The following is a 23,668-nucleotide window of genomic DNA, read 5'->3' on the forward strand; positions in this document are numbered from 1 at the left end:
TGCCCTGTTCTGCAGACAGCTAGCTGCCCACCGTCAGAGATAGCGGCTCTTTGGCTTTCTCTTTTCATCTCGTCTTCGCTCACAAGGCTATGATGATTCAGAGGAAGGAAGCAGAAGTCTGAGGTCCTCCTGGTTATGCTACCTAGCAGTTACGATAAGTGGAGTGGGACACAGTTATTTTTAAGCTGCCTGCGGCCCCTCGGTTCAGAGCAGCCTCTCCAGCGTGACACATCACCCTTTTACCTCTCCCCAGCTCAGCCCCTGTGGCTGCAGGATGGAGCACCCAGCTGAAGTGCGGCCCTGCTTCTTGCACCCTCCTGTGTTGCTGGCGTCCGAGACTGGGTCAGCAGCAGAGCAAATCTTCCTGCTGCCTGGGAGAGTAAGGATAATCCATTCCCCTAAACTCCGGATTGCTCCTTGGCTTATGGATAGCTGTGGAAGGTCTTATTCTCCCCCCTCTTCTCAGAATTTTCGTGGCCACAGCATAGAGTCATTCTTTTGGCCACGGATACGCACAAAATTTAAGTTAGTCTTTGCCTGCCGAACCCCAGGGAGGTGAGTTCTGTGCGTGCGCTGCGTGCTGGGCGGCCACGTGTTGCGGGGTGGCACGGGGAAGCCTGTGACGGGGAGAAGCCAGCGTGTCTCGGTGCTCCCACCGTGCCTGAGAGCAGCCCCCACAGAAGTTACTTGCTGCTGTGCCTTTTCTGTCTAATGCCAGGATGCTTTCAAGGGAGGGCTTTGGCTTTGGGATTTGATTCTTCTGCTGGATTAATTGGGGGTAAATAGATTGCTGATTGCAGCACGTGGCTGTGGCGTCCAGAGGATCTGCTCATCTTCTGTCTGAATAAACGGCAGTCCTGGCTGCTTCGTGTAGGGCTTTCCTTGAGCGGTGACGGCGGACACAGCTTTGATTGAGTGGAGCCATTTGAGTTGAAACTGGTCCCTACGTGCAGCGGAACTGTGCAGAGAGGTGTTTAAGAAATGGAAGGGGTGGGAAGCTCGGGCCATGTGTCTGGAAATCTTTCCGTCCACACGTGAGAAGATGGAGCCACCACACCCAGGGAGAAGGCAGAGGGCCTGCCCCCTCCCCACGCTGCCGTTTGCGATGCTCGCGCCAACGAGCCGTGTCAGACGTGTGCGGTTACGGGAGGTCCCGGGGGCTTTGGGCTCGGCCTGGAGCCTTTATTGCTCTTGCTGCTACCAGCCTTACTTCGTGGAACTGTAAATCCGCTTAATGGGCTGTGTGGGAATTCCAGCTCGCCTCCGCTAAATGGGAGCTCTGATGCTGTGTGCAGGGCACTGGAAGTAGCTGAACTGAGACCTTATTCAGGACAAAATCACCCCCGACCCCCTCCCAAAATAATAATAATCCCTCTGACATTCTGGCTGCTCGTGAGACACAGGCAGCCTTTGTGCGCAGCCGTTCAGGGGACCCTCTGTTGGTGCAATAGCAATGTCCCTTTGTGCCTCCTGTGTGCTGGACGGGGACAGTGAATGGAAGGTTCTGCTGGTGTTTATTTTCTTTAAGAAAGCTGAAGGGGGTGGAGAGGGGGAGAAGGAAGCCGGCTGGGAGGTTCATGTTCACATCCTCCGCTCGGAGACACCTTGTCTTGCTACCGCGCTGCCTTCCCCCGTAGGCTGGGCGCCTTCACAATGAGGGTCTGTGCCGCTCCGGCGGGGCGAGCGGAGCCGGGGGATGCAGAAGGGGGATGGAGAGGACCCCGGAGCGTGCGGACACGGCTTCCGCACGGCTCAGAGGAAACGCAGGTTGTTACGGCTTAGAGAAGCCAGGGAGAAACGGGCTCTGGATTCGTTCTGGTTTTGGGCCGTGCTCAGTAGCATCTTCTGTCTTGGGCTCTTAAAACAGTCTGCGAGATCGGTTCCCTTTGGAAGCACATGGAGAATAATACCTTTAAGTAAGGCAGCAGGAGCTGCCTTCGGCTGAGCCCTATGGACCCCTGGCTCTCGGCCCTCCGGTTGAGTGTGGCCGGGCAGAACAGCTCTGCCCTGCTGCCTCCATCGTCCCCGAGCCTCTGCTGGCATCAGCCCTTGCAGAGCAGTGCTGGGAGCGTCCTCCCGCGTGTGCCCAGCTGGTGGGACCACGGGCTGGTGGCTGGTGGCTGCAGTGTCCTCCCGCGTGTGCCCAGCTGGTGGGACCACGGGCTGGTGGCTGGTGGCTGCAGTGTCCTCCCGCGTGTGCCCAGCTGGTGGGGACCACGGGCTGGTGGCTGCTCCTGCCAGGGAAGGAAGGAGCTGCTCTCGGGGCCTGGGTGAAGGGTGCAAGGCTGCTTCTGGCAGTGGCCAGGCCAGCAGCCGCCTCCTGATCCCTCAGCAGCACCGTGGTCTCTGCAGCGTGTTGGGCTGCGTGTGGCCCAGCGGACACGGCCGGTCCGGGAGCTCCAGCCTGGGGCAGTGCGAGGGGAGCAGTCCCTGCCCAGGGCTGCAGCGGGAGCGGCCAGGCACCGCGCGCTGGGCTGCGCTGAGCTGGTGGCCGGTACCGTAGGCACCACGCGGATGGCGGTTGCGCAGGCTTTTACTGCTCTGGGGCCTCCGCCAGCGTGCCTCGCCCGCGAGCTGGAGATGGCCCGGGGGGTCTGCAGGGAGCATGGTCCCCTCATCCTGCGGTTGCTTGGGACAAAGCAGGTTACTAGAAAATGGTGCAGTTGTGTCATGAGCAATCTGTGTGTAATAAAAATATTATTTGAGCAAATGAGTCAGGAAGCGTCTGGGCTGGCGTCCCAGGCTGGGACAGCCAAATTCTTCTGGCCTTTGGTGGTGCAGCTGGGTGTTTCGGTCCTGCCGGCTCCAGCAGGGCATTGCTGCAGCTGCGCTAGAGCCCTGCCCGGCCCAGGGCCTGGTGGCTCTCCCGTGGCCCCGGGGGAGGCAGGTCCCCTTCCCAGAGCCGCTCTGCGGGAGGGGGGTTAGTGTGGGAGAGGGTGCGGGGCACGGCAGGGCTGGAGGGCACCGCTGGAGAGGGCCGTGGCAGCCCCTCGCTTCCCAGCAGCGCCGGGGATGCCTCTTGCCGCCTGTACAGAGCAGGAAGCTGGCGGGGAGCCCGCAGGGCCTGGACGCGGGGCAGGTGTCCGTCACGGGGGGCCGTGGCTGCTGCACGCCCGCGTCCGCGAGACGGGGCAGGCTCTGCGTCTTGGAGGTGCCAGCGACCGCGCGGCAGCTGCCGGCCCCCGCTCCGTGCCTCAGCTCGCGGAGCCGGTCAGCTAAGGGGCTGCCTTCCCCCGCCGCTCCGTCTGCGAGGGCAGAACGGCGACCTGTGTTCTCGGGGTGGGTGCCTCCGGGCGAGGCTGCGGCGCCCGTCTGCCTGCAGAGCTGTGGCTGCCGCGGTCTCGCTGAGCTGCCGGGAGCCAAACTGGCTCACGAGGGAGCAGAGCGAAGCTGGTGGGTTTTTTGCTGTCTCCGGGGGCAGCTGGGCCTCGGGGCCCCTTCCAGCCCATGGCACCCACTGACGCTTCTGCGCAGGGGTCTGGTGCGTCAGTGGGGCGTGTTGTGAGTGTGTCTGGGGCAGCTCTTGTGCCCGTTGCGCTCCGTGGAGCAGATATATGAGGAATGTGGATGGAGGGAAGTCAACGGGGTTTTCCCGTGTTGCTTATCTGGGTTTTCTGGATGGGAAGAAGGTATCCTCTGATCCTGAAAGATGCTGTCTGCTCCTGCGCTGCAGCAGCCAGGGCTTCGGTCACCCTCTGGCACGGAGCTGTCAGTCTGCTTCGTGTCCCGGGTGTCTGCCGGAGTGCGTCCTCAGTGCAGGACCCTTCCTGCCCTACCTGTTATGTCAAACCAGCTGAGTCTCTCACCTTTCCTTCTGCGATCTCCCCTGCGGCCCCAGCACCTGGACCTGACCCGTGAGTGACTGTGGTCTCAGCTGAGTCGTTGCCCAGGCCCGCAGGGTAGTTATGCCTCTGCGATGGGGTGGGGTGGCCGCTCTTTGTCCCGGGTAGCGGTGGACAGCGGAGGAAGGTCCTTGGCAGTCGGTGCAGCTCGCCAGGCTGCTCCCCGGCAGTGCCGCGCGCGCGCGTGTAGGTGCTGGGCCCGTGTCGACAGCGTCTCGCGGAGGTGCGTGGTCCTGGAGGAAGCAGGCACGTTGTCCTTTGGGGGAGAGGGTCTGGCTCCACTGGTGAGGGCCAGAAGGCAGGTCCTGTGAGAGCTGGGATTGTGGAGCCTTCCTCCGTAGCACCTGGCTTCGCTGGTGGTGACTGCTTGGTCTCTTTCTCCATGTCCCCTCGTCTCCCACAGTGGAGAACAGGCAGCTGACCCTGAACCTGCAAACTGAGAACAAAGGCAGTGTTGTCTCCGGCGGAGAGCTGACGATTTTCCTGGACGGGCCCGCTGTTGATCTGGGAAGCCTGCCTAATGGCAGTGCCGTGACAGAGGGTGAGTGCCGCCCATCTCCGCATGCATGCAGCGGCTCTGAGCACGAGGCGGTGAGCACCGGCGGGGAGAGGAGTGGGGCTGAGATCACAGCCCTAAGGACCTCTGAGCAAACATCCGAGTGCCAGCAGCCACCTCCTCTCCCAGGTAAGGCCCCAGCCCCTGCCTGTCCCAACTGCAGGTTTGCTCGTGGACTGCCGTGGGAGCGAACGTGTGGTGGGACAGGAGCGGTGGCACTGACGGGATCACACTCCTGCCTGCCCCTGATGTGAAAGGAGCGGCTGTTCTCTGGGCCCTCCACAAACTGCCTGAGCGGCTTCGCTCCCTCCCCAGCTCTCCTGTGTTGAGCCCAGGAAATGTCTTCTGTATTTGATGAGCTGCTCAGATCGGGAACTCCCTGAAAGTGCATGCGGGGACGCAGACTGATGTCTGACTGGTCAAGGCCTCCCAGGGATCAAGCAATGAAAGATTCAGCTCGTGTTGGGCAGTGACTGGGGTGTCGGTTTCCCTCAGCTCCTTCCCTTCCTAGGTCGGAGTTTAGGCCTGTGACATCTGGGAGCCTTCAGTGAGGCTGCTCTCCTGGTCCTGCTAGTTCTCGGGAGGGCTGGCCCAAGGGGCTTTGCCAGATAAAAGATGCTGTGCAAACACTTGCAAGGAGATGCTTCCCCTGGATTTTAGTGTAGAGGGCTGGCAGGTCTGTCCTATAATGTATGGGGCTTTTGTGCCTTTGTGTCTCTCTTCTGGAAGGAAGGAGGCTGGAACTAGTAGGTGCCTTAGTCTCTTTCCTCACCCTCCTCTTCTTCAACCATTCAGGGCCTCAGGTACCTGGACGGGAACCCATCAGCATGGCTGCAGCCACAGAGAGCAGACACCAGCCTCCCAGCACGAACTGCTTTGGAAGCAGATCAAGGTAAGGGTCCCTTGCTTGGCAGCACCTCTCAGGCCATCAGTGGGTGATTACTGAGCCCGTGAAGCAGCTAAGTAGCATCTCAGTGGTCCTTTTACAGTGAATACTACTCTAGATCTCTCGGTGAGCTCGCAGCAAAGCAGCCTGTAGGAGACTTGGGGAAAGGGTGAGCTGGCAGGTCTCCTGGCAGACAGCAGAGCTGCAAGGTGCGAGATGGCCATACAGCTGTGGTGCAGCTTATCCGATCCTTTGGAGTGTTTCGTTTCTCGAGGAGTATCAGGTCTGTGATAGCTTGGATAGTTTCCTCCAGGTGCTCTCCTGGCAGCTGAAGGAGTGGTGTATCAGGGATGTGTGTGGAAGGCTGTGACTAGTCAGGTAAACAAGCAAAGGGCCTGGTCTGCGTAGGCTCCCTTCAAGCGGCTCCTCAGGACTATATGGACCACACCTCTCTTGCCTTGAGCACAGCCCTAGCCAGGTGCTGGGCCAGGCCGTGAAGCAGAGTGCTCATCCTGGCAGTGGTCACAGTGCGAACGCTTCAGAAGGTCTGGGGAGGGCAGGAGAAGCAACGCAAGCAGAGCTACAGGGAAATGACAGCTACTTCCAAAGAAAATGAGATGCTTGGGCACCAGGCCATCCTGTGCCTGGCACAGTGCCCTTCCTTGCCTTCTTGCTGGGCTGGAGCAACTCAGAGCTGTTCCTTTTGGAGCTGTGGTTATTGAGAGACGTGTCACGCTGTCAACATGGAGTTGAATTTAACACCTATTTATATTTCCAGAGCGTGGCAGTGGCCCAGCGGCCTATACAGATGTTCTGGTTAGAATTTTGTCTGTAGAGAGGGAGCCTGCAGCCTTGGCTGGTGAGAGATTCTGCACAGCCTGCAGGCTCGACGTCCAGGAGCATTCCCAGCAGCGAGCCCTGTGCTTTGAGCTCCTCTGCTCCTTCTTGATCTGCCAGGCACATACAAGAGAAGAGTGAAGGGAAGAAATGTTTTCCTCTCTAAGAAGTGACCCCATTCCTATCATGTTTGTCTCACCTGAGGAAGGAGTGGGACAGCAAATTAGAAACATATTGCTGAACATATTTTGTGCCCTTTTACTGTGGCTGCTCCTCTTGATTCCTGCTGTCCAGGCATAAAAGGCTTTTCACAGATGAGATGCATGCTCAGTGTCTTGTTGGGAGTTGGTAGCTATCAGTAGGTGCTAGAAAGCCTGTAAAGAAAGTTCTAGCTTAGGAGGCCTAGGTGGGACTACTTACTTCTGAATTCCTGATTGCTCTTCGGCTGCTTGTAAGTAGTTTCTTCTCTTACTGTCTTCTTGAGCTATGAGCCTGTCAAAGTGTGGTGAGTTCTGGACAGCACTTTTGTAGGTGACCTTCAAAGATCTTCCAGGTGTGGAAATTGTGTAAGCTCCTTAGCTGGTAGAACATCTTCTGCTGGCAGGTTGCTGAGCTGTTGACATTGTCAGTAGGCTTGTTGCTTGCATTCATTAAAAATCCCACGGTTTTTCTGCTATGGGAAATTTTCTAGCTAGTTGTCAATTCATCCTAGACTCACCTGAATTTAGGGTTGTTCTGGACATAATATCACAGTTGGTAGTACTGCTACGTGGGGCAAAGCACTGCTGTCTGTACCCACCACAGAGACAGCTGCCTTCTCCAGAGTGGAGTAGGAGTCCGGTGCACATGGGAAAACTGTTTGATATTTGCTCTGTTTATATGCAGAGCGCTGTTTATTTTCATGGGCTTGGTGATGGATGCTGGCAAACCCCCTCACAGGCAGGATGGAAAGAAAAGGGTCATTCTTTGCTCCTCAGCTATTTCTACTCTCTCCCCTCAAGGGAAACTGCTTGGTCAGGGCTTCTCTTTCTTCTCCTGAACAAATGTCATCTTGGGATTTGCTGCTAATCTTGGTGACGGGGTGTGAAATTCCACAGCCTTCTGTGTGAAGAGAAAATAGAGAGCCCAGAGGTCTCTGGCTGAGAGCAGGGGCCTTGGGTGCAGAGGGAGTTGCCACAATCCCCATTTGTTTTGTTGTGGCCAAAGGGGCCTCTTTTGACACTAGGGAGTAAAGTAGTCTGGTTTGCCGCTCACCCTCTGTGGAGGCTCAGGCTCTCAAGCCTTGTGTCATGTTGTGATCTGACCACGGGCGTGTGAAACTTCGCTGTCACCTGTCAAAGCTCGTGCAAACTCGCATGGTTTCTCTAGCGTAGTGTGCTTCGCTTTTTCTACTTTTTGATGTCCAAAATTCACAGCTCAGCTGGTGATGGGCATCCCCGAGGGCAGGTGGGAGACACCCCTCTGGGTCACTGGGTCCAGTATTTTCTCTGGCCCCCTCACGGGAAGCCCTCGCTCTAGGTTGTTCCACAAAGCCCTGTGTATGGCCATGGGACCTCCCTGAACGCGTGGCTTCTGGTGTGATGCCGCGGCAGTAAGAGGCCGGGTGAGCTCTGATCTACCGTTTGCGGCTCCAGGCCCGCGGAGAGGAGAGGTAGGCTGTGCTGGGCAGCGGGGTGCTGCCTGCTGCTGGAGAGCCTCTGGGGCTGGAAAGGGCCAGGACGTTTTGTTCAGGACCTCAGAGAACAAGTTATGAAATGGATCTCTGGGATGAGCGGGGAGGAGTCTGGAAAGTGGTGGGTAACTGGAATAAACTGGGTGGAGTTGAAGCACATTTTAAGGTGATTTTTAGATCTATTTTCAAAGGATGAGTTATACAAGACAAAAATACAGCTTCTTAAGGGATAGCCTCAGGGATACGGGAGCAGATGGATGCTGTGTTACTGCTGGAAGGCTGGTCTACCAGAAACCCAGCATCTCTCACATCTGTCATGGTGCTTCTAGACTGGGGATCTGCAAAGAGACCATGCCTAGGGCTGGACTCTGAGGCCAGCCTGATGCGAGCTGCCCTCTGGCCAGGGATGTCCTCTCGTAGGGCCACGCTAGGTCGATGTTCCTGCTGCACGTGAGAACAGCTGGGCCCCAGGGGTGAGAGAGCAGTGGGGATATTCTGCACTGGAAGGCCTGAGGGCAAAGGCCCTCCCGTGCTGGGAGTCCTAGCTCCAAGCTGTCGGTAAACACATGCGGCCTCTGCTCCCTGCCCTGCAAACAAGAAGGCTGGGTGCGGGGCACCTTGGCCACCTCCTCCCCATTTTTCACAGAGGCAGAAGGAATTTCTTAGCTCTGTGTTTCTGGTGGTGGCTGACGGCAGCGGGAGGTCGGCCTCCCCGGCCCCGGCTGCCCTTGCAGCGATGGAGATCTCTCTCCGGCTGCGGTTTGTTACCTCTTGCACTGAGCGAGGCTGAGACTGGCATCGCCACCTCTCCTGAGGCCCTGTGCCGGGTCGCAGGGATGGGACCGCTGCTTTGGGAGGAGGGAGCTGTTGCTGGGTTTGGCGTCCAAACCAGAGAGGAGCCCGGGCGACATACCGGGTCCTTTGGGCCCGCGTCAGCCTTTGCAAAGCAGGGGCTCAGCCTTGGGAGAGGAGGGGGAGCTGGAAGGTTTATGTCACCCTGGCTGATGTCCCTTTCCTTCTTCGTGCCGTCTGGTCCTCCTGCCTCTGGCCCGAGAGGAGTGATGGGGCAGTGACCCGAGACTGTCAGTCTAGAGGGAGTAACGGGGGCTCGCGCCTGCTGCCTGCTGCCCCGTGCCGCTCTGCTCCTTCCCCGGCATGCTGCGAGTCCGTTCCCATCGACACTCTGCCTCGTTTTTTCCCTGCTCCTATTTTAAGAGTTTGTTCCCAGTCCGGTCGGTGTCACGTGGCCCTGCTCGGTTTGTTTCCATGCATCTATTAAAAGACAATACCCAGATGGGAGCGCTCGTAGGAGGCTGGGCTGGGCTGGGCGGCAGGCTGGCTAATTCAGGCCTAGTAACCCTATGCGGCCGGCTGGCAGCCTGGAAACATCCTGTTTTGGTTTCTAAAAACTCTCCGGGCAGCTTTTAGCTCATCTGTGCTGAGAAGGGCAGGGACAAGATCCGTCCTATGCCTTGGCCGCGCGCTCTCGGCGGGGCTGCCTCCGGCTGCCAGCGCCGCCCGCTCCCGCGCGGCCTCCCAGCCCGGCCCTCCGCTCGTGGCAGACGCTGCCTCTGGCCCGGTGGCGGGGTCCCCTGGGCGCGGGGCTGCCGGGAGGTGTCCCAGCCCGCCGGGGCTCGCCTGGGGCTGGGGGCTGCCCCGGGAGGGTGAGCACGGGGAGGCTGGGCCCTGCCCCCGGCTCCAGTGCCCTCAGCGCAGCGGTCCAGACCCCGAGCTGGATGCTGAACGCTGCAGGGCACGTTGGTCCGCTGCCACGGGGCCGTCGGCGCCGAGCCGGGGCCACCTGAGCCCTCGGCCCGTCGCACAGCGAGGGAAGCTGCTTTGGTGAGGCAGGTGATGTCGGGAGCCCCCGTGCCTTGCAGGGAGGCAGCCCGGGGCAGCGAGGGACACGTCTCCCCATCAGCGGGGAGAGGAGCCAGCTCTGTGCCCGTGGCTCCTCCAGGTCCCAGTGTGCTGATGAGACGTTGCTTGGTGGCCCGAGCAAACCCTCGGCGCAGCCGGTTTCTGGGGGTAGCCAGGGTTTCTGGGGCTGGAGGAGGCGTTAGGCCTCAACAGCTCCTGCTTGCGGACTGCTCTGCTGGGCCGCCCGCTCTTATCCGTGGCTCGCATCTGGTCTATTTTCGACAATCGTCTTCTGCTTTCCCGTGTCTCCTCCCAGTCCCAGCCCTTCCTCTGCCTACTGTCATTGTGAGCTGCTCCCCAAGGAGGGCGATGGGGAGGGACCGCGGGCTCGCTGGAGCTGGTGAGTGTGGCATGACTGATGCCGTGCCCTGTTGCTGCCAAACTGCCTTCCCCTCCCAGCTCAGCAGAGCCCTGAGACACAGGGACAGTTGGAGGGTTTTGCCCTTTTAAGGGGAGAACTTGGCTGGAACAAGCCGGTGTTTTAATCCCTGTGGTCCTCACCCTCTCTGCCGTCGTCGCTTCGGCTGGGAGCGCTGCGCGTTGCCCCGAGGGCTGCCATCCCCGTGGAGGTGCCTCCACGCTCCGGCTGCTCCCTGGCCTGGGAGAGCTGGGGAGGAGACTTGCTGCCGGTGGTGAGAGGCTCTCACTGCCCCAAACTGTGGAGCAAATGTCAACAAGTGCACGCAGAAAATCCAGCTAGAAGATTGCCCTGAAGCAGTTGTGTCTCTGCCCTGACGTGTGGGTGATGTGATGCCCCCCTGCTGAACGTGCCCCGCTGAACGTGCCGCCCCTCTGTTCCTGCCTCCGGCCCCGCGCACATCGCCCTGCCCCACTTACAGTAATTACCAGGTTTCTTAATAAGCGTAAAACTGAACCTTTCCCGGAATGTCCTGCGGCGCTTGCGGGGGCCGGGGACGTGGAGGCCTCGCTGTGTTTGAGCGGGGTGGGTCGAGTTGTGCTGGGGTTGTGGATGCTGCGGATGCTTTGCCCGTGGGGGCCGGGCTGTCCTGGCTGCTGCCACCTGTGTGATTAGTGTCACCGCACAGCGATGGGGACATGGTGGCAGGGAGCCTCTGTCTAGACTAGATGTGGTGAGTTCCCTTTCCTCTCCTATCCCTGGAGAAAGCCAAGTGTCCCTGTGCGGAGAGCTGGGGCACTTGCAGGCGAGATCCAGGCTCGTGCTGTGAGGATTTAAGCTGCTGTCTGTCCCGGCTGTTTGTCCCACCCTTTGCCAGGGACCACGGCTGCCCCAGCAGGGTCAGCAGCAGAGAGTGCTTGCGCCTTCCTCACCTGCCCCTGTGCAAGGCTTGTGGCTGGGCTCAAGCCACTGAAGTGGGTTTCCCCAGGTGCGCGACGTGGCTCCGAGGTGCAGGGAGCATTTGCACGCCATCTCTTCTGGGAGCTGTGTTGCAGGAGTGGAGGGGGGCCACAGCGGTTTAGTGCCGCAAGCAGGTTTTCATCCGTCAGCGCCCGGGGCTGTTCCCTAGCCCGTGGGGCAGCTAAAGGAGCAGCAGCAAACAGGAGCGAGGCTTCTGCACCGCGGTTTCTCCTCCATCGGACTCTGATACCAATAGGTGGGATGCTGGCACCCACGTGCAGGCAGAAATAGCAGCATTGGGAGTTCGGGGCATTGAGTAAGGAGCAGGACCAGTGTCCCAGCAGTTCTTGGAGATGACTGACAGCTGCGCTCAGAGAGGACAGAAGTATTGAGGCAAAGAAGACAGGAGTAGGTTTTCTCTCCGAGGCCAGTTGCATGTCTCACGTCTTGTGTTTCTTCCCTTGCAGGACACACCGGCATTCGGCTGGAGCGGCCAGACAAAACACGGGGAGCGGAGAGCAAAGTCCTAGCACCAGGAACCGGCACCGGCTGCAGGCCAAGAGTCAGAACCACGCTGGCATGACAAACGGCACAGTGAACGGCACAGGTGAAACATGGTGCTCGTGGGAGCCGTGTTCTGGCCTTTCGGTTAGGGGTGTATGGTGGGCAGAGCTTGGGACTGCATTGAGTGGGAGAAAGTGAATTCCTGCTGAAATAAAGAATCTTCTGATACCCAGGAATTTCCTTCCTGTGAAGGAGCTATTGATTTTACTTTTGATAAGCCCGGCAGCAGCCTGACTCCCTAGATCTCACTGGTAGGACCTATTCTCCATTGCTTGAACAATTTCTGTAGCTCCTCTCTGGAGTCTCCATGACATAAACGCTGCGTCTGGTTCCAGGTTTTTTAAGGGAGACTGGAAAAGCAGTGTCACCGGTGCCACAGAGAGAACAGTCATTGCAACTGAATGGACTTTTTTCAGAGTTGTGAACATTCAGCTGAATTTGCCCATCGGTTTTCAGTGAAAATGTTTTTGAGGTCTTTACTCACCAAAATGGGGAGGAGCAGCTGTCTGTATCCAGTGCCAGGGAAGATACAAACCCACCTCTAAGCAGGGTGCTGATTTTTATGCCAGAGGGTATTTTTGGAAGCGTTTCTCTTGTTTTTGCTTGGGTTTGCCCACAAAACCGTAAATACTTTGTGGAGCAGGGACTGGGATCTGGTGAGTGCCTAACTATAAAGCTTTAAACAGTTATCTGTCTCTTGCTTATCTGGCTCTCGTGTGGGACTGGTAAAGGAGTTCCAGCTAGAGACAGAGGGAAGCCCCTCCAGAAGCTGTGAGATGTGATGGCTGGAACAGTGTCCTGGCATGTAGTTGATGTGGGTTCGGAGGAGGTGCAGGTGTCCCACATCCTGGGTGAGTGCTTCTGTCGCTGTGTTGTTGGGTAAGAGGTAGGCAGCAGAAGTGACACCACCGCCACAGGCATTTCCTCCTCCTCTGCGCTGGTTTTGCAAACAGCGCTGTCCTTTCTTTTGCTTTTGTCAGAGACCTGCAAGGAAAAGCCAAGTACTTTGTTTCGGGTAGAAGGAAATGTTTTGTTCAACCCTATATGAAGATTTTTTTTTTTTTTCCGTTTCACTGGAAAAACCTGGAGCAACGTAATTTCAGTTTTGCCAGAATTCATTTTGGGAGGGAGATGGGGGAGTGGGAGGGCGAAGTGAAATGTTACTGTTGAGCTGTCAGCGTTGTCTTGCTTGTTCCTGGTCTCTGCTCCCCTCCCTGGAGCTGAGGCTCGTGTCTGCCTTGGTCGGAACAGTGCTGTGTTTGGAGTAAATGCAGAGTTTTGTCCGCCGTCACCACCCAGCCCTTCTCAATGCCCTTGCTGTGCAGGGGACGGTCCCTCCGGCTGTGGACAGAGTTTTTGTTCCTGCAAGTGTAACTTGGTGTTTTGGCTTTGGTTAGTTAAAACATGTTTTATTGGACGAGCCCCAGCTTTCCCAGTGGCTTTATGACAGTGGTGTCCTCGTGGCTGTTTACTGCTCACCAACCGCTGTGTCTTCCAAAAGTCCTGTCGGCAATGACTTTATATTTCAGGATGGGGAGCTGAGTGTTTTGAGTGGTTGGGGTTAGTACTGGTCCTGTGTGTTACACTCTCTAGAATGCCTCTGGAAACCTTTCTCTCCTTCCATTTTAATAGGTTTTGTTGACATTATTATGTTCAATTTTTGAACAGACTATTGCAAGACTGAGGTCAAGGACTTCCCAGTTACTTTTGTCACTCAAAGCTGTAATTTCATCTGAGAATAAAAGCAGGTGGTTTCATGGCATGTTTCCTGCAAAGCCGTGTCGCTTAGCACTGACTATTCCTGCTGAAGTCCTTTCTTATCAATCGAACTTTGGATCAGCTTTTCCGCTGTTTTGCCCAGGACTGAGAACAAGCTAATTACGCTGCAGTTACCTGCATCATTCTGCAGGTTTCCTTTGAAGATTGACACAATATTCTCAAAGCTTCTAAAATTCCCCCTTCCAAGGCTTGCTATAAATGAACACCAGTCGGAGATCTCCTCAGCCAAGTGCTGCAGGGCTCCTGAGGGAAGTCACTGTGAGCCTCCTGATTCAGGAACCTGCATCTTCTTTAGATGCTGCCTCAGAGGCTCCTTTAGTAACGAAGTGGTGTGCACCAGATTTCCTCCAGCGATGGGTGATATTGTCCTGCTTCCCTCCAACTGAAAAGCAAAAGTGTACTGAGCACTTTGCCTCTTCTAGAAAGTATCTGTAGTTCTTCAGTCTCTATCTGTGAGTGATTACACTATTACGAGGTTTGTTTCCTAGAATACTTCTAAATATTTTGGCTTTTAGGCACAGATATTTCTCTTCTGTCTTTACCTTCCTTTAGAATTTTCTACATTTCTTAACTCTAGCTCATGGAGCTCTGCCTGCTTCCCTTTTTTTGCTGTATTTTGCTGTTTTGTTTTTAGTGCTTTTGTTGTGCCACTGAAACCAGGATGCCTTCTAGCTGAAGTTATCCTGTGCTTGACTGTCAAGTCATGCGTTTTGACTATCTAATAAGTATTCCCAAACAAATTCCCTTCCGTTTTTTTGGTCTGCATTTTCCTCCCGATCAGTTTTCATCATAATTTTCCTTTGCTCTGTGTCTTGCCCTTCCCTTTTCCAAAAGTGCAGTAGAATCCAGCAAAATTTAGCTCTTACCAGCGCAGCTGACTTACGCAATCTGTGCTTCCCCAGCCTGGAGGGGACCTCGTGCCCGCGGTTTTCTGGGCTCCTGCTCGTTACCTGAATGAACTGCAGGCCTGCAGCACGTTTGTGAGCAGCAGCAGAGATACTGAGCACAAATGCGAAAGACCTCTGCTTTTGTCTGGAGACGGAAAAGGTGCAGGCAGTGGCGGCAGTTCAGAGGATCTGACACCTGCGCCTGGGCGAACAGAGGTGCTGCCTTTGCTGCAGGCTGGGGCTCCCTGTGGGTCCCACGTGTGGGTGGCAACTGCTGCCGCCCACCGCCTGCCCTGGTCCTAGGGCTGGGAGCGGTGGTAGATCAGCCAGGGCCCCTGCTACCCTTCCTGAGCACTAACGGCTCTGCCTTTCCAGCGAACGGAGACTCGGCGGGTGCCGCAGACGTCGAAGAGGAAAGGCCGGCAGCGGGAGCGACCTCGCCCACGACGGAAGCAAGCGTGGCTGACGGCACCGTCACTCCTGCTCTTCCCGCTTCATCAGCCTCTGGGGAGACGGAGGAGGCAGCTTCTGGCTCGGGTGCCCCCCAGCCCCGGGCGGCGGTGCTGGCCCTGGATGCTCTTCCCCCTGGGTAAGCAGCTCTGCCTTCTGCTTCGGGCTCTTTCCTTGCCCCGACAGGGCCAGCGTGGCTGCGTGTACAAGCTGGCTGGGCGGACTGGGGTGCTGCTCTGCCTCGGCAGCTCGGAGCAGCAGATGGCTTGTGCAGAAAGACTTGCTGTCTTAGTCCAGATCGTGCCCCCGCTCCACGGAGACAGACTGTCCTTTTTAGTCTGAACTACGCGGCCAGGGTTTGACTGTGCTGCAGGACTCCTCTCCTCCTTCAGGCCAGGAGTCTCATCTGTGTCCGTGGCAGGTCTCTGAAGTAATAGAGTGCCTTGCATCTCTGTAAAATACAGTCTCTCAGTGTCAGTGCCCAGAAGGGGAGCAGCAAAATCCTCTGCTCTTCTGAAGCACAGTAGAAGCTGTTAAAGGATCAGTCAGTGAGAAGAGAATACATGAGAGAGTGAATATGAATTTCCAGGGAGTTGCCTTTGAGCTTTGAGGAGGGCATGACCATTGAAAAAGAAACCTATGGAAACACCAAAAAGGCATTCACTGCTGTTGGGGGAGGTAGGCAGCATCCTCACATAGCTCATTTGTCATGTGCCACCTCGAAACCATGAGCAGACAACAGCAAGCAGTATCAAATGCATCGGCAGCTGGAGGCCAGGCAGGACTTCTCCTGAGCCTCTCTGGAGTTACCAGTAAAGAAGAGGGAGACAAGGTTAGTGGTGGTGCTGAGTTGGTCTTAGATGATGTTTGTGCGAAATATGGAGACCTTGAAGTCTTCTGCGTGGAGGAAGATAACGTCAAGCACTGTGCTGCGCTTACGGAGTGGTGCTGCATGGTGGGGATGGCAGCAGGGGAGGCCCCGGGAAGAGGATGCTGTTCTGGGCCAGTTAGTCTCTCTCATGCTCTGCATCCTTCTTTGCCAGCAGCACGTGGCGGGAGGAGCTGGGGACTGAGTGGAGCAGTGCCGGCGAGCGCACTGATCCTTGGTGAAAGCTGTGAGACAGTCTCTGAGCTCAGCCGAGCTCCAGCCTGCTGCCCTGCTACCTTCTTGCAGGAAGGCTAGGCTGAATCGTTCTCCCCTTATATTTCAGACACCTTTAATTTTGCACTGAAAGTGCAAAGCAGGGGGGTTGAAAATGGCTTGTGTTCCCTATGAAGGGAGCTGTTTATTTTCCTTTGGCTAAGCCAATGCCTGGAAGGTCAGGGCCTCACTCGTGTGTCAGTCACAGGTAATTAGGGTTAACAGCTCAGTGTGCCTTTATGTGGGGTGTGTGAGGGTTACTGTTCTCAGGCCTGGGCTCTTCCTGTTTCCAGGCAGCTGGAAAAGTCCAGGGCTCTGAAAAAGGTCTTTATTCCAGCCAGAGCTTAGGCCTGTAGCTGCTCCTACTAGATAGACTGAAGGTCTCCTTTTCCCTACCTCTGCGCTGCCCGGGGTGGAAGCAGGGTGGTGTTCCTTTCCCGGGGTGCGGGGGCGGTGAGGAGCCTCTCGGCACCGTGTAGGTACTCGGGAATAGAGTTTACGGAGGCTGCAGGAGGCTCAGGGACGCTGCTTCCTAGGACACGTGAGTCTTCCATTCACCTGGTCAGAGGCACTGTGGGGCCAGGTGGAAGAGTGGCCTGTTTCTCCTCTGTGCCCATCTCCTGTGCTGTGCTCACAAACCAGAAAATCTTGCGTGTCCGAGGGGGAGGAGGATGAAACTGTTGCGTTTTGCTCCTTGGAAGATGGCAGGGAAGAGCAGTGGAAGGGGGGAGCAAACTCTCCCCCAAGCTGAGCTTGCAGTTTTTGGGAGCTGTGGAGACACCTTTGATTTGCACCTTGGATCTTTTTCCATCCCTGCCCTGACCGTAGGATCCGTAGGGGGTGAAACAGAGCACCCACCCTCTTGCATGTGCTGTCTGAATTATGCGCTTGTGCTGGGCTGGCCTGGATAGCACTTAATCTGCTCGGTCAGGTGGAGTCCGAGTATCACGTTCTTTCCAGGTGGGGGACAGGGGAGAGTTGAGTCCGTGCAGGTCCAGCGAGCCGTCAGGAGCCACGTTTCCATGGTGCGAGCCCTGCCCTGGGAGAGGCTGGACTGGCTGCCACATGGGCTGCTGCAGGAGTCTGCGTTGCCGTCGGTAAATAGAGACTGCACAGAAGGCTGTGGCACTACGACGACAGAAATGAGCTGCTGGGGCTCTCTTGAGACCCGCTCTGGGGAAGCTCGTTTTTGGCTGGCTCACCACACCAGGGTGTTGCTTTGGCTGGTGGTTTGAGGCCCAGCTTGGGAGGTGGGGATGCAGCTGGCCGGGTGGATGGAGGCAGTGGCGTTGCAGGCAGAAGGGACGTAGGCGAAACCAGGCCACGGCAGGTTTGGCAGCAAAGCGCTCTCTCGAGCGTCGTGCAGGATAGCCCCTCGCTGGCCTGGCTCCCGCTGCGATGGCTGTAGGGAGCATCGCGGGGTGCGTGAGCAATGGTTCTCGCTTTGCCGCTTGCGGGAGCGAAGTCCCCCTGCGGTGCCGTCACTGTCGCTGAAGAGCCCGAAAGCTGTGGTGTCACCCTCCCGTCCTAGAAACCTCCAAAGTTGTGTTTTCTGTGGGAACCCTGGCTCATTTTCTACGTGTCCCCTTTGATCTGCGGGAGCGTTGACAGCATTCAGGCTTTCGTTCTCTTCAGCAGTTGGAGGGGTCTTAGCTTCTCGCAGCTCTTTCTGCTGGGCGATGCTCTGAGGCTGTCGGTCCTGCGCTTGCGCTGGGCCGCGTGCGGACGGGGCCTGCAGAGGGTTCATGTGGGGATTCCTGGCTATTTATGCTGCTCGGATAGCTGTCTCTAAACAGCTGCACCAGATGTGGCGGGCACAAAGGCATCTCACATACAACTGGGAGTTTGTTTTAGGGGCTGGAGGATGCTGGAAGGTGATCTGAATAATTCCAGACCCAACAGCGCTCAGAACCCTCCTCTTTCGTCCTCCTGGCTTAGGCAGAGCTTGTTTTCTTGTGAGGCCAGGGAATGTGGGTGGGACAAGAGCAACTGGTTGCAGCACTCGGAGCCTTCGATGGGGGGTCCTGATCCTCACCTTTGGGTTTCCAAGCGGACTGATAGTGAAAGGGGGGGAGGGCAGCCAGAGTCACTGGCTCTTGCATCTGGTTCCTATCAGCGATGGTCCTGTGATGGGGACAGACGGTCGTTAGCGCGGTGTGTGTACACAGCTCCGTCTCGCGCGTACAAAGAGGTACATTATACTGCCTGGCAGAAGGCATGCTGCTGTGGTTTCTTACATAAGGAGGGCGTTTTGTTTGGCCCGCGGGGTTACCTCAGCACCGACACTTTGCAGCATCCAGCGCTCCCTGCGTCCGCTGCCCCTTGCAGCCGTTCCCTGCAGTCGGACGGGCGTGAGGGAGGTGCGCTGCGGGTCCAGCGCGTCGCGTGTTCCCGACTTGCACCCGTGGTGCACGTGGATGGATGAGAGCTCTAGCGTCTCCGCGGGTACGTCCCCGGACACTGGTGCAGAGACCCGGGAAGGACCGTTGCTAGTGTGTTGTGACTGCAGGCGAGACACGCGTTGAAATATTGACGGGGGGAGACGCTTGCCAATAGGTTGTGCTCGTGTCCTGAACTTGCCTGAAAGCAGAATCCCTGGCTTCAGCAACGGGCATGAGACAAGCTGATATCTAAACCAAACTCAGCCATTTGTGTTTTTACCATAATCCTGCCACTGTGTTCAGTGATTACAACTTTGCACCCTCTTCCACCAAGCTTTTAATCATAGCTGCTGTCGAGCACTGTGGGTGGTTGACCGTGTCCTCCTCTCTTGTGGGATAATGAAGCAACAGCGTATTCTAGATGGCTTTTGAAGGACTGTCTTCTGGCTGGTCCAGAAATCAGGTTCCAACCTATGTTCTCAGAAAATATTAGTGTTTTAAAAATCAGTCATCTTAAAAGACTTTGAACAAGCTGGTTGCTCTTTAGCGGTGTCTCAGCTCTTCCCTCAGATGGACTTTTGCTGCTGTGTTGGGTGTTGCTGTTCCCACTGTCTATCATTTGTTAAACTGTTGATCTTTCTCGCCGATGGTGGTGTGGCAGCACTCATCTAGGAGAGACGTTGGCTGGAAATAGGTTCCCAAGAGGAAGAGCCTGTTGTCATATGTGTTCCCTGACCTCTCTCTTGAGGGATGGCAAATGATGTGCAGGGAAGCTCGAAAAGGTTGAAGCCTTTGAAGAACTGGTGGTCTAAGCAGTGTTGGGCTTTATCAGCTCCAAGGGCCCTTATCTCTCAGACAGTTGCAGCATGACAGCAGGGATGATAGTTCATAGCAGCTTGCTGTTTAACAGCTGTGATTCACTCTTCATAGCAACAAAACATGAGATTACAGGTGAGGCATCCCTCAGCAAATTTACTTTTCAGATCACCAAGGAGCTGCTGACCTGAGGAGCGTGTGAGCTTGGCACCTGTTTCTAGGGAGCGTGAGATGGGGACACTGCAGTGGACATCGGTAACAGCCACTGCTTTGCCGCACTGTTAACAGCTCTCCGCAGTCCTCTGTGGTTCTTTGCAGTCATGTGGGCACCCAGATGAGTATCCTACCAGGGATCCAGAAACCCTCTGCTCTAGAGGAGTCTCTGCCACAGTATTCCTCATCTCTACAACCACAGAATTAGTACCTGAGGGCTTGAGAGTCTCTTGTCATAAGGAACTTCCGAGTCCTCAGAGCCCTATCGATCAGAGGAATCAAACTGTGAACGTATTGCCAATGAGTTTGGAAGACTGTCCCTTCCAGTGATGGACATCAGCACCATTGATTCTGTGAGAGCGACACTGAAGTCGTGTTCACCTCTGAAGCACTGCTCGCCAGTGTGGGCAAAATGGATAGGACACCTGGCTGCGGTTGCCTTGTGCTCTATAAATGACCTGTGCTGCGGTCTCTCGATCCATCCAAGAGAGTCAATTCTGTAGAATTAAATTCCTCACAAAGATGATCCTTAAGGGGGTTTCCTGTGAGGATGATCAGGGAGGTCTACCCTGGCGTTTCTCCAGACTGCGACTCATTCCAAGTCTTATGAGTGGAATTGTGCCTTGGAATTTTATTTGCGACTAATATTATTCTACCAGAGCCTTATTCTGGGTGTGTATCTGATCCCTGGTGAGGACTGGGATTGCCTGCAGTACGAATCTAGAAAGGGGCCTTTCCAGAGCTCCAGTGGCTGAAAAGCTGTGCTCGAAGCGGGGAGCTCTGCAGCCAGCAGCACTTCCGAAGGCCTGCGGTCTTCCTAGAGATACCAGAAATACGGCTCCTTTTCCATCCGCCTTGTGGGGTAGACGTGCCTGTGTCTTCAAGGAATCTCAGTTATACCAGCTCTGATTTTCTTTTTAGGGGTTTCAGTCTGTTTTAGCTTTCCTGATATTATTATGCTCGTGGAACACATGTTCATCACTAGTGAATGCAGAACAGGCTTTTCCCCTCTGGCAACACCCAACACTGTCCAGGGATAACTCGGAGAAAGAGCCGACCACTGACTTTAAAGACGAAGACTTTCTGATCTGCGAGTAGCACTGGGTAGTACCAGGTCTCCATGACAGAGAGTTGGTCACTTCTCTGGGTGGAGCTGTGCTTAGCAGCCCGTTGCTGTCAATGCTGTATGAAAGTGGTAGGTCCTGACTTGGACTGTTTCCGTCAAAGACAACCACTGGTGTCTGTAGATCTGTTCTTTGGGTGAGAAAGATCCAGTGTTGCTGAACAGTAGCTTTTATTTGCAAATTTTACCTGTTCACTGCAAATGCTTTGAGAGAGCTTTTCACAAGCCGCAGGAGCAAAGCCAACAGCTCTGATTAAAGTAAGGCAAATTTCTTGACTATATCTTGTGCTTGGCGTTTAAATTCACATCCTGTTTTCAGGGGACTGACTCTCTTATCTCAGAGTGTAGGATTGCCTTCTGCCTAGGTCAGAAATTTTTCGGGCTGCCCGCTTGGCTTCTGGACAGTTCAGGTCTTCAGCTGACGGCATGCTGCTGAGGTTTGGAAAATCCCGTTGAAACGGTCCCTGTGTTCTGTCTTCCCACCTCTGCAGAAAGCAGCGTTGAGACTGAGGCATGGTCTGTGGACCTGTGGTCATGGTCAGTGTGTGGTTGTGGCTCTTGGGGCACAGGCCACGGTTTGGTAGCTTAAATCTTACTCTGTGGAGGTTTGAGGGTAAGAAGGAATTGTGCAAACCGGACAATGGGGAATTGGCACTTTGCGTGTCTCCTTCACGAAGTGCTGCTTGCGTTCTGCAGGCCTGCATTTGTTCAGTTGCCATCACAGTGTCACAACAGAGGCGAGTATATTAATTTCCTAGGGCTTTTTGCAATGATTAATTGAGGTTGAACATTCAATTGGAAGGGAGACCTGTGGGAGTAGAAGTGTGGCAGGAGAACATTTTATCTGTCAGCAGCTGTACACTAGCCTTTCTCTGCTGTAGAATAAAAGCTGACAGAAAAGCATGGTGCTTCACGGAGGTTTTATGTTTGCCAGGGCATAAACTTTCATGAATGAATTAAGGCAAAGAATGGTTTCCAGTGTAGCTGTGTAAAACCAGCCCTTCCTATCGCACCAGCTCCCCTTAGGGGCCACCTCTAAACCGAGTGCCTTGTGGACACACAATGTTTTTAAGAGGTATCTGTCAGCAATGAGCAGGAGGGCTGCCAAGAAAAATTTCAGCCCAGGCCCAAATTCAAAGGCTCCCCTTTAAAAATGTATTAAGAGAAACCAAACAAAAACTACATCAAAAACTCACAGGGCATAAAACTGACCCTGTGTGAAATCTTATACCGACCCTCCTACTTTCTGGAGGAAATTAGGAATTTATGCTCCAAATTTTGCCTGTTTTCAGAATGCAAACTGCTGCAGCACCTCTATAATAGTCTTTATCTAGCAAGCCAAATAAATGCTGTGCAGATCTTTTAGATGAAGGTTAAAACACTGTAACTAAGCAATGCTAAGAGGTAGGTTTGCTAATCTACCAGATGCAACCCTCTGGATCTTCTTGGTAATAAGGTGATTATTAATTATTCACAGCTCGCGGATCCGTGGGGGAGGCTTGACTGCACAGCTGCAGTCTGAGTGTATGGGAACACAGGCAAAGTTTTCATTCAGAAGCTGTCTGGACACGATTTAAAGTACATGGAGATGCCTGTGAGGTCTCCTGGTCCTACTTGGAGCAAGGCTCCTGTCCGGGTCCGGGAACCTGGGTCCCCTGCGCTGCAGCCATCCCCACGGGAAGGGTGATGCTGCCAGAGCTCGTGTGGCCGCCCGGGGATGAAGGAGCCCTGAAAGGCAGCGGGCTGTCCCGTGAGCGGGAGCCGCGCAGGGGCCCCCGGCACGCCAGCCGCTGCTGCAGCGTTCGGTACATCTCTCCTTTCCCTGCCTCAGCATCGCCAACCGAGAAATGAGGAGAGGATCAGGAGCTATCGTGTCTGTCTTGGGTTGCCCCATGCTCTCGGAAAGGTGCTGGTCTGGATGCACGTGGGCTTTGGTGGCATCCCCAACATCTGGAGATGTCAGAGCGATGTGTTTTACGGAGAGACACCCGCGAGATCCCGCGGTGGGAAGCACGCTGCTCTGGCTGGCGTCGCGGAGGGCAGTTTTGTTAGCTCTGCTTGGACATCACCAAAAAGCAGATGTGAAGTGTCTGTCGGCTTCTGCTGGGTCACGCAGCGTGCAGGCTGCCTGCTGCTGCTTCCCGTCAGGACGTGCTGGAGCAGGGGAAGGGATCTGAGGATACTCGTGTCTTCTGCCATGTGTAAAGTGTCCTTAGCAGGAGGTCTGCACCACCGGCGCCTGAGAAGCACTTTGCTCTCTCTTGCTCTGCTGATGCTTGTGTTGGTGCCTGGTGAGTACCTCCAAGAGCGGGTTAGCAGGGTGGCTGCGTCTCACTCCAATTTCCTCCGTTCATCTACCGCTTCCCTTGCTCCACTGGCCGTGGTCGGCACCAAGAAGCGGTCTCGGCACAGGGCGTTTCAGCCGGCCCCGGGTCCTGAGCTTCCCCCGTCCTAGAGCGAGCTGGGGCGTGCTGGCGGCTGCGGAGCGGGCATCCCCGTCTGCCGCGTGGGAAGAGGCCTTTCACCTGCGGGGCTGCAAATCTCATCCCTTCACTGCTGAGCTCCTGCGATGATGAGGTGGTTGACTCCCCCCCACCTCTGCCAGGGTTCGATCTCTGTGTCAGCAAGTATCAGCTGTTTCATGATTTTCTCTTTCAGGTGGGAACAGCGAGAGCTGCCTAATGGTAGAGTCTACTATGTAGACCATAACAACAAGACAACCACCTGGGAGAGACCTCTTCCTCCAGGGTAAGGTGCTCTGGGGGCAGGTGGTGTCTCAGGTACCGAGCGAGCTTGTTGTAGTGGCTGCACAGGAGTCTGCGGAGAGGAGGGAGAAGTCAGTGGTGGAAGGGGTGGAGGAAGGTCATCTCGCCTAATTTCTTTTTAGGAATGAAAAGACCAAGTGTTTACTGGCTTGAAAACACACGCTTCATCTTCTAGAAGGCCTTTTCTTTTTTTATAAATGATGAAAAGACCTTTCTATCTGTTGTGTTTTGGCCTTTATTAAAAGATTATTTTTTTTAGACAGTCCATGGAAATCTCTGGCAACTTGAGCAGCAGCAATCGCTTGTGGGCAGAACAGAGGGGTGGGCTTTTGGGATAGGAGCCTGCAAAGTCTCCCTGAGGACCGGGAGAGGGGGATAGGCCCCATGTCACCCAGAAAAAGAGACACTTTAGAGGAGGGATGACGTGGAAGGGCTGAGTTCCTGGTGAGCAGAAGCAGCATGCTCAGCATTTCCCAGACCTGGAGTTGGACCTTTGTTCTTAGCGCGCTGAGGGGCTG

General features: G+C 55.6%; 1 protein-coding gene across 4 annotated transcripts in view; it reads left to right on the plus strand.

The window, feature by feature from the left end:
• WWP2 (WW domain containing E3 ubiquitin protein ligase 2) overlaps positions 1-23,668 on the plus strand; it is a 48,291-nt gene that overhangs the window by 8,713 nt on the left and 15,910 nt on the right. For 2 of the 4 annotated variants that reach the window (XM_026104268.2, XM_064519878.1), the window contains exons 5-9: positions 4,246-4,527; positions 5,194-5,290; positions 11,499-11,638; positions 14,637-14,850; positions 23,044-23,133. In XM_026104268.2, the coding sequence (XP_025960053.2) occupies positions 4,246-4,527; positions 5,194-5,290; positions 11,499-11,638; positions 14,637-14,850; positions 23,044-23,133 (823 nt within the window). The remainder of the gene's footprint in view (positions 1-4,245; positions 4,528-5,193; positions 5,291-11,498; positions 11,639-14,636; positions 14,851-23,043; positions 23,134-23,668) is intronic. The other 2 variants (XM_026104271.2, XM_026104269.2) reach the window with 2 other exon arrangements.

The sequence above is a fragment of the Dromaius novaehollandiae genome, chromosome 13 (genome assembly GCF_036370855.1).
Source record: "Dromaius novaehollandiae isolate bDroNov1 chromosome 13, bDroNov1.hap1, whole genome shotgun sequence".
Taxonomy (NCBI): Eukaryota; Metazoa; Chordata; class Aves; order Casuariiformes; family Dromaiidae; genus Dromaius; species Dromaius novaehollandiae.